Below are 17,071 nucleotides of genomic sequence, written 5' to 3'. Positions count from 1 at the left end.
ATATCAACCATTTTTTATTAAAATCTCAATTGGAGCCTTGTCTTTTCACATATGTATTAGAACAAATTGGCAACATGACAAAACAATTAAGCTTTATCCCGCCTGAAAACTTTGCACAACGTTGATAACTTTAATAATTGGTATAATAATAAATCAGGTTCAACTACTTTTGAGAAACTTTTTTTCTTGAATCTCTTATTTATTTTGGTCCAAAATATTATATGTTGAAAATTTATTTAGGGCTTGAAGTTCGGTATAATCAAACAACAGAAAAAAGTTGTGTAAAAATTATTCAAAAATCAATCTTCTGAAGAGGGATTGCTTTTGAGAAGGAGAAAGAATGGTGGTTGAAAGAGAGAGAGAGAGAGAAGGGCGACAGTTGATGATGAAGACGAGGAGAAGATGCAGGTGGTTCATTCTCGTTGAAGGGGCCCGCCTTTTTGAAAAATCTGACTTGTTTATTTTATTTTATTAAGCTTAATTGTGTCTTTGATACTTAACTGTGACTTCTTAACGTTAAGGATTGTCATTGGTATTATTACTTTCAAATGGGGATAAATGACATTTTGCACTCCAAACTTAACAGTCAACAAGCTTGACCGTTAGGAGGTAACTTGGAATACTTCTACTTGACCAGTAGAGTGCCACGCAATAAAAGGCACTTAAGGGGGCAGTCACCAAGGGGCACCATGAAAAAAAACTCATAAGTTTATAGTGATTTTGCAGGCTACAGTTTGATGATTATGTTTCTCATGTAAATAATATTCTCTAAAGATTCAACAAAAATATATCTACACCAATACCCACGGCTTCCTTTCAACCGTTCGAAATTCATAGAAAAAATCAGGGCAAAGGATGACTCAAAAGTCAAAACCATATGACTATTTTTCAATCAGAATCAGCGAGTAAAGAAGGAACATGAGCAAAGGTAGGCATGTTTTTCTGTTGAAGCTCTTGGCAATCCTCTGGTGTTGCTGTCTTTGGATCGAAAATCCTGCCGTCAGGAAGAGCTAAACCCTGTTTAATGCGACCCAGTTGCCGTGCATGGAGGACTTGCTTTGAAACAATAGGAAGTTGGATTGATTGAAATTCTTCCAGAGCCAAACCTAAGTTGTCTACTCCCCACTTTTCAAGACACTTGCCTAATATTGCTGCATCTAAAATAGACATGTTTGTGCTTCTCAGGCCATGAGGAGTTGTGGAGTGAGCTGCATCTCCAACTATCACTACATTACCCCAGAAGAGCCGTTCTAAAGGATCACAGTCGTATATTACATTGATAAAGGGTTCTTTAGTTTCTTTCATAAGCCTTGCCAACTCTGGAACCCAGGTTTTCTCTGCATCTTCATGGAGTTGCTTGATCATCTCAGGAGTTACTTTGATGGTTACTGAACTCCCCTGAACGGAATAATTTTTAGATAATTAGCAACATACACTTCATGTCAAATTATACAAACACAAGGAGTTAGGACTAAAAAGACAATACTACTAAGATCCACTACTGACTTTTACTGTATATTTTGCAGTGATTCTGATAAATCTACTTGGTATTTAATTTTTTATTTTGATCTCTCTCCAAGTTGTGGAACCTGATTTGTCTGTGTATTCACTGTTACCTATTACCTTAATAGGGCTCTCTAGAACCACTAGTACAAGGGTAAACTCAACCGGTAATTGCAGACATTGTTCACTGGTTGTAAGATTAAACTGTTTTCTACCACCAAATATTCTACTAGAACTTCCCCTGCCCCTAACAATTACTATCCCTCCCTACAACACTCTACTGTTCCCTCCTTGAATTATCCTTTTTTACTTTGCCCAGGAATTTCTAATCCCCTCACAAACCTCTCAGGATGGACCAATACTGTTTTGCTCAGAGGATAGGTTTGGGCAGTACAAAGACAACTCAGATAACAAGCAGCTGATCTGCAAAGTATGACCACTGGGATCAGATATTCAATCTAAGGATGGAGAACCACAGATCTGGACTGACCAAAGTATTTTAACCGAGTTCCTTGCTGAAACAAAGATGGATTTCTAGATATGTTTTCATTTTTTTGGGATCTATCAACCCTCTACAAATATGTAATTACTTGTTTTAAGGAATACAAGTACATCCTCAGCTTTTTGAAGTTTCAAGTGAGTCAGTCTATGACTCAAAATTTATCCAACGTTTACCCTCTGCATATTCATTTTTGTATTTAACTAATGATTTTTTTTTCAGTCATATCAAAACATAAACAAAAGACAAATAAATAAATTAAAATGCTACCTTCAATTCAGGCTCTGGTTGATTGACATACCAAAGCCAATTCATTCTTTTGTTGGGCAGCTCATAAAGTACAGAGTGAGTTCCTTTGGCCATATCGAAGTATAAGCAATGTCCAAGTTCTGGGTATGCCTTTCTTATGCCAACAATTGTGTCTGAGTTCTCATCTTCCGAGAAATCAAGAACGCCCCTCCATGCACAGTAGCCAGAATACCTGTAGAAGAAATTAGCTATGAAATTGTATAAATGAGTAAATCTTTATTGGATTTGGTTTACAGAAAGGCATAAAAGCTTACACCCTAAAAAATGAAACAGAAATAACAATAGGAATTCTCATTTTGAACTAACCACTGACCCCTACAAGATTAGTTTTTGTTTTTCAAATGGTCTTTTCTTGACATAAAGTTGTGTGGAAGAATGTGAATCTAAAATGATGCAGAGAAAAATGCAAACTATGAACAAAAACAATCTTACAGAGCACACTAGAAGTTTTAAGTGGATGTCTTATGCCTTGCGTGCCCAGTATGACCTTGAATAAAGCTAATTGAAAGGCCAAGATCCATGTAGTCAACCCCACTTAGTTGGGATAAGGCTGAGAATTTGTTTAACAAGATTGTCTATGCCCACTGTCAGATATCCATTTCAATTCTCTCAGATTGTATACAGATAGAAGAAAACGTGCTACAAATATCTAGCAAAACTATAAACAGAAAAACTACCAAAATACACAGATAGTAATGCAAGAGGAATACAAGAATTAAATCTAGCAAACACAAAAGCAACTCCATGAAGATCACTATACATCAACATCTCCCAAACCAATCCTTTAATAATATGGTCACATCAAAAGCATCATATAGGCTTATATTTGCTCATTGTTGTAGTCATGAACACAGAAAGAACCTATCTTTAAACCATTCTAGCAAAGCAGTCGAAAATAACTACAACAAAATTACTGAAAATAAACAAAAGTCAAGCAAAAAAGGAGAGATTTTGATTGACAAACCTCAATTTAACATTAGGTAAGAAGGTTTGACGAATTTTAGACTGGGAACCATCAGCAGCAATGAGTAAATCAGCAACCATCTCTATAATCTCCTCAGTGTCAAGAACTTTAGCTGTAACCTTGACAGAGGTCTTGTCATCTGAATTGGAAAACGAGATGAAGTAGTGGCCCCACTGGACGACATGAGATGGTAGAGCTCTGAAAAGGAGGCCATGAAGATGAACCCAGTGGGCAGCCCTGAAATTGTAATTATCATCTCTGCTTAATGTCCAGCTAATCTTCTTTTCACTATCTGTTGCTTTATTCTAATCAAGCAGGGGTAGGGGGGAATAAAACAACACCCATTCACTATTTTTGAAATTATAATTCAGGAATTGATAGATGTTGTAGGAGAAGAGAAAAAGAGTAGCGAACCTGATCGACAGAAAGGGGAAGAGTGGATTGGTGGAAAAGGTGGGGTAGGGGAAGCCATGATTGGATGAAACGGCGAGCAAGAGGGTCAAGGCCAAGCCCAGCTCCGGTAAGGCTTCCTGAAGGCGGTCCAGCAGATTTCTCGAGGATAACGACATCCCAACCGGCGGCGATGAGTGCGTGTGCGCAAGATAATCCTGCTATGCTCCCACCTACCACCACTGCTTTAGGCTTCCTCGTCTTCTTCTTCTCTCCCTCCTCCTCCATCATTAATTTTTGTGTGAGATTGGCTTTTCTTGCTTCGTTTGATTCGATTGTATCAGTGCTCCGATAATAACTTTTTGAAGGACAGAAAGAGGAGTTTATCCGCGGGGTTCAGGGAAGGGATGTAAAATGAAAAAACCCTCTATGGAAGTAAAGATATTATCAGAAGAAAAATAAAAAATTGAGGGCGAGATGGCAGGAGTAATAAGGTCAATGTGGAACAGAATGGCTCTTATGATGCATCACTTTTCATGCATCTACCATTAAAGGGAGAGAGACATCAGACATGCAAGGTAAATGCTAGTGGAGATTTTCACCACCCAACTTGTCCCTCCACCCATCCACCCACATTTATATGAGTGTGGAAGGAGTCTCCGTTGCCCCTTCTTGACACAGTCAAGTGAGTGTAGGTAAATGGGTGGAGGACAGGTGGAGAGCATCTAAACTCAGGTATAAACAAAGATTAGGATGGGTGGAGGTAGGCTAACACCCTAACATAAGAGCGAAAGACACACCGAGGGAACCATCCCACTAAATCCTTGATGTCAGCTAGTACCTCCATAGCGAAGAAATTGCCTATGAAATTGCTTGGGTGCTGTGAAATTAATGTGCAGTATCTGCAACAAACAGAGATTTTGATCTTAATTGTTTATTTTCGAAAAGTGTGTTTTCACCTTTGAGACACGGTCGAGATCTCACCTTGCTGCACATTAATGCGCATCACTGAAGTCGAACTCCCTTAACAAACCACAATGCATGAAACCTGCTCCAAAAAGAGCAATGGCAGCTAGCGACTCCCACCTCACATGCACCCCTCCATGGATCCAACCATTGCCTCCTGAACACCCCTTTGTAAAGTTAGTTGTTTTTTTTTTTCTTTTCAAATGACATGCTTGCAACCATTGGATTGGAAAAATTCACATGTTAAATAGGCACATGAGGCCAATGGTGGGTTAGTACAGCGGTTAAAAGCCCAACCTCCCACGGGGAGGTCCTAGATTCGCACTCATTTGGTGGCACTAATATTCCCATCCCATCCCCATATATAGAAAGCTCCTATTCCAAAAAAAAATATGCACATGAGCAAACCAAACCATGTAAGAACTGGAGCTGATAGAAATCCTCCACCCCCCCCCCCCCCCCCACCCAAAAAAAATGCATTTTGGACTTTAGAGGCCACTCATCAAAATGCAAGATTATGTCTCACCCCTCTAGATGTGTGTAGAGATGTTTTAGGTTTGTATTTATGGACTAAAGATAGTTAAATGTGGGTTTTCTTTTCTCCAATTGTATCTCTTCATGTGGAACAACTTCTTATTTTTTTTATCTGAAAGGTTTAATGTAGGGTTACAATAAAGTCAAGTTGGACTAGATAACTCTAAACCTGATCCTAATTCTAACTCATACCCTAATCACAAAACAATAAAATAATGCATGATTTAATATTATTCTGCTACTTCTACCAAAAATAACTAACAAGGTGGTAGGATTGGGTTAATTCTAATCAAACACTCAACCCTAATCAAGGCCATCCTAGGCTGACATAAGAGATAATACTTGCCAAGGTTTTCTTTGGAAATCTTGGAGCTAATATAACCAGCTCACCAAGTGAAAACCATGATAATACTCTTGAGAAGCAAATCCACCCGATCATCATTGCTTATATATTAGTCTACAATGAAAACCACCCTTCGTGTGCCCTATTATGTTGGGGCAAGCACTTGGGTACGTGCCATAGAGTCTGTTCCTGCCCTACTTGAGTAAAGCACGTGAACCTCATTTATTTTCATGAATATTGTAAGTGAAAGGTGTCTTAACATAAAGTCCTTCAAGGATAAAATTTTGAGTCCAAGCCCTATTTAGGTACGCGACAAGTTACTATCAAGGCCAAATTTGCAATCCCTATTTAATGCTTAAGATAAAAATTACATTACACACTTGTTATGGTCATTATGGTTCAAGCCCATGAACCAAGGCAGGCCGTTCAAATCAAGCAAAGGGTTAGAATCTGGTCCAAATGATTCATTTTGCACTTCTCAAGCTTGGCACTTCTTGGAAAAGATACCAACTTAGAAGTCGCTAAGAAGACCGTGTAGTGACACACAACTGTCCTCATGCGACTTCCTAAGAAAAGTAGAGCAGACAAGGGATTTGGCGTATCTCTATCCATACGTCAATCACTACATTTAATTCAACTGGATGCACTAGAATCATTAAATGCACATTGCTAGTGAGGAAACTTCTAATTTGTCTAATGTTTGCCTCTTATGTCCACCTCTTTTGTCCCCCCAATTGTGGGCTGGTGTCACATCATAATTGACTTGATGCTGACCTCTTAATCTGTCACATCCCTCCAGCCGGTATCCTATCTGGAATACTCGGAGGTGTGATCCACGACCCCGAAGATCAAGTTTAGGAACGATCATATCCACTTAGCACAATTGTGAAATTCAGCCCTAACCTTGACTGAGAAACCCTGTTGTTTGTAGGTCCGAAGACCCGAAGTGAAGGAAAAAGTCAACTATGGGTCATCTTAGTGGCAGACATGGTGTTTGACCCAAAACCGATGGCAGTTGATGATGGTGTTCCATACTTAGAAACTTTGGTAGATTTGGAAATGAAACTGCACTTTAATGAAGATGAGCTTAGTTGATGGACCTAAAGCCTAGTTGGACATGATTTGAAGGCATTCCTCTATACTAGGTAAGTCATATGTTGAGTTGGGAGAAGCCCATTGGATTTGGAAGAGGTTTGGACTGTGATGTCCCTAGTTTGGCCTTGCTGTCATGCTTGGTCGACCAGCCAATCGACCAACTGAGAGAGAATCTGAGAAGATCCTCTATTTAGGTCTTTTGGTACTCTATTTATTAGAACTACGTGTTTCTTAGCCTCTTTTGTTTCTAAAACCCTTAGAGAATGTGGAGAACCCCTCTCAAAGTGTCACATCCACCCAACCGGTACCCTATCTGGCATACCCGAGTGTGTGATCCATAGTCCACAAGATCCAGTAGTTAGTAAAATCAACCTCCCACATTCACAACAATATAATAAAAAACAAGACTAAATCAATGTTAACAATATTATTCAAATGAATCAAAGTAAAGTAACGAGATAATCATCAGAGTGCGGAAATGATACCAATAGATATATATAAATCAAAAGTAGAGTGAGGCGGAATCTCACTCCACGAGTACAGCGGAATGTAGTTCGAAAATCAAAGGGATTACAACTGATTCTAAAGACAAGAAAGAAAGATATATTCTAACTAAGCTAGAGTCTTTTCTACTTTATAAAGGATGTCTTCATAAACATAGACTTCATCGATTATGCTCAGACGCTCCCACTCCACAGTAGGGCTAATCCTGGTAACAAGAGAGACCACTCGAGGGATCCTCAAAGTAATCTTCGTAGTCGCCAACACTTTGCGTATGGTACGCTTCTTCATCTTGCGCTTCCTCATATTGCGCTTCATAGCCATCAAAACCTGTAGAATAGTCTAACAAAAGATATTGTACAAAAAGGAGTGAGTTTCAAAAGAAACTCAGCAAGGCAAGTTATTCCATAATAGCATAAATAACATAGTAACACAAACAAAGCATAAGATGATATGATATGAGACAACCAATGTATTTATGAGTCTAACTCTATGTATGCTGGTCTCTATAGGCAAACATGCTTTAAGTCATAGCACCATACTTCTTTGGGTAGGTCAATCACTCCCCCTCAGCCATCTTGCCATCTTGGGTCTGCCGGTGGTAGTTGGGTCTTGCATCCCTCAGGACATTCCATGGTTAGGGGTTTAGGTCACCACTCTCTCACATCACCATTGGTCTAAGTATTTGCACATGTCAAGGTAAAGCCTAGCCCAATGCAAGTCTTCTACTTGGTCATATCAACTCAGATCCAGATATGTCAATTCCTCGCCCCTGGCGATCCTTTCCGGTATCCTTCACACTAGAGTCAGCGTATCCTATGGCTACAACCAACTCGGACTATGGACTCATCAACCCTATAGGTCATCCATATATAGTAAACGGGAAGCTCTCATGTCTTCTCACGGGTTGGTTACCGGTCTTGAACGCCCATGAGCCCAAGTCTATCCGTATGCAACTCTACCCATAAATGGCCCCCACAATGCGATTCGTGTCCCCTCACGGGTTGGTTACCAGTCTTAAGCGCCCATAAATCCCCATTGCTACCACGGGTCGTTCGGTCTCAATACCCTTCTGAATCGGGTCTGATATAACAGGGGTATAACCTAGCCAAACATTGCTAGACAAGTCCTAGGTATGATAACAAATAATATGGGAAAACGTCAAAGGGCAACATTGGAAATATCCCATACTACTCCCAATGAGGTCCAAGGACAGAAATGTCAAAAGGACATTTCCCAATCCCAAATCATACCTAAACAATCACAATCATAATTCAGTCATATCATTCACGACAAATATCTCATCATATGAAAGAGTATAATAAGACAGATTAAATAAATAAGAAACATACATGAGTAAGTATTAATACATAATCAAGTACATAAAATAAATAAGGAATTAAGATCCTAATGTACTTGCAGCATTCATATCATAATAGAAACTAACATAACAGTAGCAAATCTAAGTAGTTCCCAAATTAGAAACTAAATCTATGCAATCTATGTTAATATGGTAACAACTTTCCTTACCTTAAATAGATTCAAATGTATTCCGGACGAACAAGAGGATGAATCCAAAGTTAGCAAATAAACCCTAGAATAGCATCACACAATCATTAGGAAGTAGTCCTAAAAGAATAAGCATGAATCGAATCAAATCGAACAAAGAAATCTGATTCTGTTCTTGCGGGTTGATTGGCTGGGTTGAGTGCTCCAGTCGACCCAGGCAATCTGCCCAAGAGCAAATCCGAAAATAAAAAGAGAATCTTGATCCGAAACCTATGCTACACAAACCGGAATGCGATGAAACTTGGAGAGATTGTCAAACACAGTAGTCTAAGACTAAAAAACATAATTTAGACATCAAACCACCATTAAAACCATTACTTACTAATTTAGAATCATAGTTTCTATTTTGGTAAAAATCATAGATTTCATTGGAAACATGCTATGAATGAAAGAGATGAACTAGAGATGATTAGATCTCATTCTAGTACAAGAACATAGTAGATCAGAGGTATGAATAATCATAGAGAAGTATCTATAATGCTAGAATAAATCAAAATAGGAATATGATCATAGTTTAAGAAGAAATCATAAGAATCATGTTAAGAATGAATGAGATGATCATAGCACAAGAGAATGAAAAGAGATTGTACATATATGACTACAAGGTTGCAGCATCTTCATCATAATCTCAGTTCAAAGATGAGAGTGATCATAGAAAGAATGAATCAAGAACACAAAAGATTGAATACTAACCTTTAATTGAAGAACAAGAGAGAGAACTTGCAAGTTTGCAAGGTTAGGTCCTCTTCTTCACTCTTGGAGGCTTGGAGATGGTTTCCCTTCGTTCTCTAAGTGTTTTGGAGGCTAGGGATACTAAAATCACAAAGTCATGGGGTATATATAGCAAGATACTCAAAACAGAAGATTCTGTTCGAGTTCAGCATCTCTGGGTCGATTGGCTGGGTAGCATGGCCCAGTCGACCCAGGCTGTCAGCAAAACCAAAGACAAGGATTTGATGGTCTTCCACTACTCGGAAACAAGCGAAACTTTAAACACATATTCTATACCATACCTATCATGGAAAAATGGCTTTAAATCATATCCCACCAAGCTCTAAGGTCATCAACTAATCTTCTCTTCATTAAGGTGCAGTCTCTTCTCTATATCCAACATTGCCTTCAAGTATGGGGCATCATCTTCAATCTCCATAGGTTCGGAGTCGAACACTATATCTTCTACCAATATGGCCCATAGTTAACTTTCACTTCTACTTCAGGTTAAGGTTAGGGCCGGGTTTCACACAAAGCCTCTCTTGGTGTTGAAGAAGATCTACTTGCAAGTTCACAAGTTTTTCATCTCTTGCTCCTCAATCAAGGTTAGTAATCTCCATTCATTCCAATGATCTTCAACTTGATTTTATCCATAATCTTCTTCATAGGCATCTTTATGATCTTGACTCTAGTGAGATTTCTCTAGAATGACTATCCCTTTGAATCTGGTTTTTTATTAAACCATGTTTTGATCCTTTTTTTTCTGTAGTTAGGATTGGAGGAATGGTTTGGATCAAATTCTGAATTCGTCATCCGCTCGATACGGGGGGGGGGGGGGGGTTGGGGGGGGGGTGGGGGGGGGGTGCGCCGAGTTGATATAACTAACTAGATGACTTGCATTGGACTAGGCTTGACCGTGACATGCGCCACTATTGTGAAATTCAGCCCTATCCTAACCCTGACTTGACCTGGATCCCTTGATGTTTGTAGGTCCTAAGACCCGGAGTAGTGGAAGAAGAGACTTGTGGGCCCTCATAGTTGAAGATTCGGTGTATGACTCCATGAGAGGCATGGATCACATAGTGGGGGCCTTCTTGGTGGTCTCGTGCTGGGCCTATGGGGGGGGGGGGGGGGGGGGGGGGGGGGGGGGTTTTTTTTGTGGGGGGGGGGGGGGGGGGGGGTGGGTGGTGTGGGGGGGGGATATTAACCGAGGGGGGGTGGGCCCGAGATGACTTGATGCCCCCCTTCCTACTTGGAGGTACTAGCCCGGCGTGTGGAGAGAGCTTGGGGCCCTCAAGTTGAAGATGGTGAGACTCGCACCTAGAAAGGGGGAGGCCTAGAAAGGGGGAAGCTTAGTTGAAGTACGTGATGCACTTTCAATCTCATTCTAAAGGTATTTCTATAATCTAGACTTGTTGGAGAAAACCCAACTCAAATTGGATCAATTTGGCCTTCCAATTCCCTGTTTGAAGTTGCTGTTTAGGCTTGGTTGACTGGCCCAATCGACCAGGAGATTAATAAATGCGAAAATTCCAAAATTCTTGATTTTTTTAAGCCAACTTATTGGAACCTCGTGAATAGAACCCTACCTTAATCATTTGGACTCCAGAGAACGAGGAGTGACCTTCCCAAAGCCATTTGTTGAAGTTGCTGAAGAATATTTGTCTCAATCATTGCATTCCATCTCCACTGCTTCCTCAAGGTATGATTTCTCTCTCTCATCCTCTATTCTACTCATTCCTCTACTCTTTCTTGCTATTGAGACCATGGCTAAAGTGCTGCAACCTTGCAAACACTTGGTCATGTGTTTCCCCTTTCATTTCCATTGTTTTCCTTCCATTCTTGCTATGCTATGCTTCCATTTCAATGACTAGCATTGGAATTCCATGATTCCTTTCATTTCAACTTGTTCTTTGATCTAAAGCAATGTGTAGATATATGCTAGGTCTGATTTATTATTGATTTATGATTCTAATCTAGTTCTTATCACTTCCTTAGCTGATTCCCCATCATTCCTTGCCATTGCTACAAATTCCATTTCAATTCTTGATGTTTAGCATATAGAACATAAGATTTCAGTTTGGGTATTCCTAATTGGACCATTGGATCATGATAATATTTATTGTATAGTGTTCTTATACTACTATAATCAATCCCTCCAAGTTTTGGATCGATCCGAGCCTCGGAAGATAGGTTTCTGGCCAAATTCACTATTCAGCCCATTATTGTTCATCTTGGTCGACTGCTTGGTCGACTGAGTCAGTGGACCAGTTAGTCGACTAGATGAGGACAACAACTCTATACTCGCTTGTTTTGCTCCGTTTGATCTCCGATTTGATTGTTTCCTTCTCTAATGTTGCATATATGTTGTCTAGGGTTCAAGCACTAAGTTGGGGACTATTCTAAGTGGTACTTGCTATTATTTTTTATTCAATTAAGGTAAGGACGGTTATACCCATATGACATAGACTATGTGATTAATACACTGATGTTGACAACTTAGTAGGCTCAGCTTATTAGTTGTATTTAGACACCATATGACTACTGTAGTTACCTTGTAACAGTAGCAACATATTTATTTACTCTCGTATATCATGTCTATTTAATTATTGTTATTTACTTATACACTTGATCATGCGATGTTATGATATGTCTTTCAATATGGTGATGTATCCTGTATGTGTGATATGATGAACTGAGAATGTGATTGGATAAATATGATTTGGGATTGAGGAATGTCCTACTGACATTTCTGTCCTTGGACATCGGAGGGAATAGTATGGGATGTTCTCTGAAGGTGTCCATCAACGCTTTCCCGAATTATTGGATGACATACATAGGACTTGTCTAGATGTATGGCTAGGATGTCCCTGTCGTATCAAACCCGAATCGGAAGGGTATTGAGATCGAATGAACCGTGGTAGTGGTATGGTTTGATGGGCGCTCAAGACCGGTAACCAACCCGTGAGAGAACATAAATCATATTACGGATACCTGAAAGGGGCCATTATTGGTAGGGTTGCAAATAGCTAGACTTGGGCTCACGGGTGCTCGAGACCGGTGAGTCATATCCGTGAGAGGACGTGAGAGCTTCCCGTCTACTATTTGTGGATGACCAATAGGGTTGATGAGTTCGGTGAGTAATATCCGTGACTCTAGTGTGAAGGATACCAGAAAGGATCGCCCGGGGCGAGGAATGGACGTATCTGGATCTGACATGATATGATTGAGTAGATGACTTGCATTGGGCTAGGCTTTACCGTGACATGCACCAATATTTATATCAATGGTGATGTGAGAGAGTGGTGACCTAAACCCCAACCATGGATTGTCCTGAGGAATGCAGGACCCAATTCCCATCGGAGAACCCAAGATACCGAAATGGTTGAGGGAAGAGTGATTTTAAGACCTACCCAAGGAAATATGGTGCTATGACTTAAAGCATGTCTACCCTAGAGACTAGCATATGTAGAGTTAGAATCATATTTGCATCATCTGTCTCATATCATTTCGCATCATATTATGACTTGTATCATATGACTTATGTATTATGGATTAACTGTCTTGCTGAGTTCTTTTGAGCTCATTCCTTTTTGTGCAATTGTTTTGTTAGACTATTCCACAGGTTTTGAAGAGACTGATGGCACGTTCTTTGAGGCACCCTATGATGAGTCATACTACCCTCAGGGTAGTGGCTACTACGAAGATCACGGTGAGGGTACCAAAGAGGATTATTCTTCGCACCAGGATTAGCCCGACATGGGTGTGGGAGCAGATATGCTGGACTTTTGATATTTATAGTTATGAGGACATACTATATGTGACAGAGGAATCATTTGTTTAGTGTTATATTTTTGAATTCTTCTTTAAGACCGGATTTGTAACTTAACTCTCTTTGATATACTCTTTAGATGTTGGTGCTGTAACTTAACTTGAATTATCTACTTTCCGTTGCCTTTGAGGAAGTTCATCTTGGATTTCTATATACATTGTGGTATCATCTTATTCCGCACTCTGATTATTTGTTCTTATCTTATTCATGATTTCTTTTATTATATGCTTTTACCTTGATTATTATTGTTCATGATTGTGTTATCGCGTATGTGGGAGGCATGGTTGCTCAATACTTGATCTTCGGGACTGTGGATCACATACCCGAGTATGCTCGATGGGGTACCGACTGGGTGGATGTGACAAGTACTCATACCAAACAATGGCGTGAGAGAGCAGTGACCTAAACCCTAGCCATGGAATGTCCGAGAGGGATGCAAGACCCATTACCAACCGAAGAACCCAAGATACTGAGATGGGTGAGGGAGAGTGATTTGGACCTTAACCAGAGGAATAAGATCCTATGACTTAAAGCATGTCTACCAATAGAGACCAGCATATATAGAGTTAGATTCATACATGCATTGTCTGTCTCATTTCATTTTGCATAATGTTATGTTGAGTTATCATGTTTTACTAAGTTGCTATGGATATAACTTGCCTTGTTGAGTTCTTTTGAACTCACTCTTTTTTGTGCAAATACCTTTGTTAGACTATCCTGCAGGTATTAACGAATATGACGGCCAGTACTACAAAGAGCAAGCCAATGATGCATACTACTCCTAAGGTGCTAGTGGGTTATGAAGATGACGGTGAAGATTCCTTGTGTGATCATGCTGCGTACCAGGATTAGCCCTACCTTGGAGTGGAAGCGGCTGTGCTTGATTTCTAAAGTCTATGTTTATGAAGACATTCTTTATAAGCTAGAAGAGACCTTCGTTTAACTTGATTACTTCTTTTCTTTCCTTTCTTTTGGAATCGGTTGTAATATTTCCTTTTGACTTTCGATCTACTTTTCCGCTGTAGTTGTGGAGTGACTTTTTGCACACTCTACATATTTTTATTATATTGGTATCATTCTTTCCTCACTCTGATTATATTGTTATACTCTTCTTCTTATCTTGATCTCTTTGTTTATATAATGTTACATTGATTTTATCTTGTTCATGATTATGTTACTGTATATGTGGGATGATGGTTTCCTCGAATACTGGATCTTCAGGGCTGTGGATCACACACTCGGGTATGCCAGGTAGGGTACCGGCTGGGTGGATGTGACAATAATAATAATGATAAAAAAACAAGAACAAATCATTGTATTCAAGTAATTTAATAAACAAAATCAAGAAAGGATCTCAGAAGGATCACAACAAAATATCAAAGCGCATAAATAACAAGATACCAATCAAAAGATACTGTAGAGTATAGCGGAAATATACCCCACAGACAAATGTTGAAGGTAGATCAAGAACTAAAGCAAAGCTAAGCTATTACAAATAACAGGAAAAGGCTAGAAGAAAAGAGAAATCTAATCCACATCTTTTGTTAGCTCTTCTTCACCTTCGGTCTTCATCTTCTTCTTCACCTTTGGGTTGTGCTTTTGTATCTTCAGGTCAGCGTCAAGCTCATGATCCCACCGCCGAACAAGACGATGTCAGCTACCGTCAATAGGAGTCGACTGATCTTTGGGGCTGTGGATCACACACTCAGGCATGTCAGATAGGGTACCGGCCGGGTGCACCTAGGACCTGGCTAAGTGGGCACTGATACCACTTTGTGTCACATCCACCCAGCCAGTACCCTACCTGGCATACCCGAATGTGTGATCCACAGCCCCGAAGATCAAGTATCAAGGTAATTAACCTCCCACATAGACAATAACATAATCATGAACATAAATAATCAATGTACTAAGTATAAACAAAAGATCCAAATAAGGGAAAAATAAATCATATATCATCAGAGTACGAAAGACAATCAAAATGTCTAAATCATAAGTAAAGTGAGGCAGAAATCTCACTCTACTAATCAGCGAAAAAGTAGTTCTAAAAAGAAAAGGAAAGGGATGAAAACTAATCCCAATAGCAGGTACAATAAGTAACTAAATTGTTCTCAATCTTATAGACAACATCTCTATAAGTATAAATCTCAAAAATGGCGCAAGGGCGCTTCCACTCTATGGTCGGACTAAGCATCGTACGCAGCATAACCACCCGCGGAATCTTCAGTGTAATTGTCATAACCGCAATCACCTTCCTGGAGATATGTCTCTTCTCCTTGCGCTTCTTCATACGAGCAGTCATGATACTCAGAACCTGTAGAGGGATCTAACAATACATAGCACAAAAGGAATGAGTTTCAAAGAAACCCAGTAAGGCAGTTAATCCATAAAAACATAAATAGCAAGATTTCAAAGCAAAATAAGATGCAATGTGTCATGAAACATATGATGCAATATGATTCTAACTCTATGTATGCTGGTCTCTATTGGTAGACATGCTTTAAGTCATAGCACCGTACTTTTTTAAGAAGGTCTCATCACACAACGCCTTTTGGTAGTGGGTCCGGCATCCCTCGGGACATTCCATGGTTTAGGTCACCGCTCTAGAGTCCTCATAGTCCCTGACTACGGACTCATCAACCCTACTAGTTATCCACATATGGTAAACAGGAAGCTCTCACGTCCCCTCACGAGTTGGTTACCGGTCTTTAGCCCCCGTGAGCCCAAGTCTATCCATATGCAACCCTACCAATAAATGGCCCCCACAATGTGATTCCTGTCCTCTCACGGGTTGGTTACCGGTCTTGAGCTCCCATGAATCCCCATTGTTACCATGGGTCGTTCGGTCTCAATACCCCTCTGATTAGGGTCTGACATAACAGGACATCCTAGCCAAACACTACTAGACAGCCCTAAATATGTCATCCAACAGTTTAGGAAGGTGTCCAAAGGGCATCTCCGGAAACATCCCATAATATTCCCGTAGGTGTCCAAGGACAGAAGTGTCAAAAGGACACCTCCCCTTTCCAAACCATACTTAATCATTCACAAACATAAATCCATCATATCACATATATGGTAACTTCTTATATGGAAAGAAATCAATAACAACATCCAACTTGTATATAATTGGTAAGTAAATCATACATGAATTAATTAGCATAAACAAGCAATGCTACTGTAATCAAGGTAGTTGCATCAGTAGTATATCAGTGTAGGAATCTTTTTAAGGAAAGAAATCAAAGAGATTCAAATATAGAAACTAGATCATGCAATCTATGTAATTAAGGAAATAACCATCCTTACCTTATATAACTCGCAAAGGATCTTGGGGAATCAAGTAAGATCTTGTCTAAACTTGGAAAGAAAGTCCTAAACAAGTATATATAACATATTAGGAAAGATACCTAGAAGGAAAGAGATCAAATCATCCAAAACAGACCAAATATGAGGTTGTTGTCCTCATTGGTCGATTGATTGGTCTACTGCCTCAGTCGACCAAGCAGTCGGCCAACAGAGACAGTGACTGATAAAATCAGAGATTTCTGATTACAAATCCGAATTTGGTGATTCAAAAGACAAAAGGGAATATGCAAGTAGTATGTTGGTATATAGAGGACTTCGAAACCCTAATAATATCAAGTCTTCAAGTTACAAATTAGGAAACAAAAACTTACCATAATTAGATCAATCATGGACAAGAAACTATAGGATGATGGATCACTAATCTGATAAAGGATTCATGAAAAGCATGCATAGATCTTCTAGGAAAATAGATCTAAGATTGAAGAACATCAGTCTAAATAAGGAAAGAGAATAGATACATGTTTTCCTTCAAAAGCAAGTGATGATCTT

The 17,071-nt window shown here is 39.6% G+C and overlaps 1 protein-coding gene across 1 annotated transcript; it reads right to left on the bottom strand.

Annotated features, from left to right (window-relative positions):
• Positions 1–468: 468 nt before the first annotated feature.
• On the bottom strand, positions 469–4,245 carry LOC149007431 (FAD/NAD(P)-binding oxidoreductase family protein). Its single transcript, XM_089167263.1, has 4 exons — positions 3,690–4,245; positions 3,276–3,580; positions 2,273–2,483; positions 469–1,398 (listed from the first exon to the last, which is right to left on the bottom strand). Exons 1-4 carry the CDS (start codon positions 3,954–3,956, stop codon positions 889–891), a joined length of 1,293 nt encoding a protein of 430 aa, XP_089023389.1. The 5' UTR covers positions 3,957–4,245; the 3' UTR covers positions 469–888.
• Between the last annotated feature and the right edge of the window lie 12,826 nt (positions 4,246–17,071).

Source organism: Hakea prostrata, chromosome 8 (assembly GCF_041222555.1).
Source record: "Hakea prostrata isolate BN-2017 chromosome 8, UWA_Hpros_2, whole genome shotgun sequence".
Taxonomy (NCBI): Eukaryota; Viridiplantae; Streptophyta; class Magnoliopsida; order Proteales; family Proteaceae; genus Hakea; species Hakea prostrata.
The sequence above is the reverse complement of the archived record's forward strand: the minus strand, read 5'-3'. Positions and strand labels throughout refer to the sequence as shown.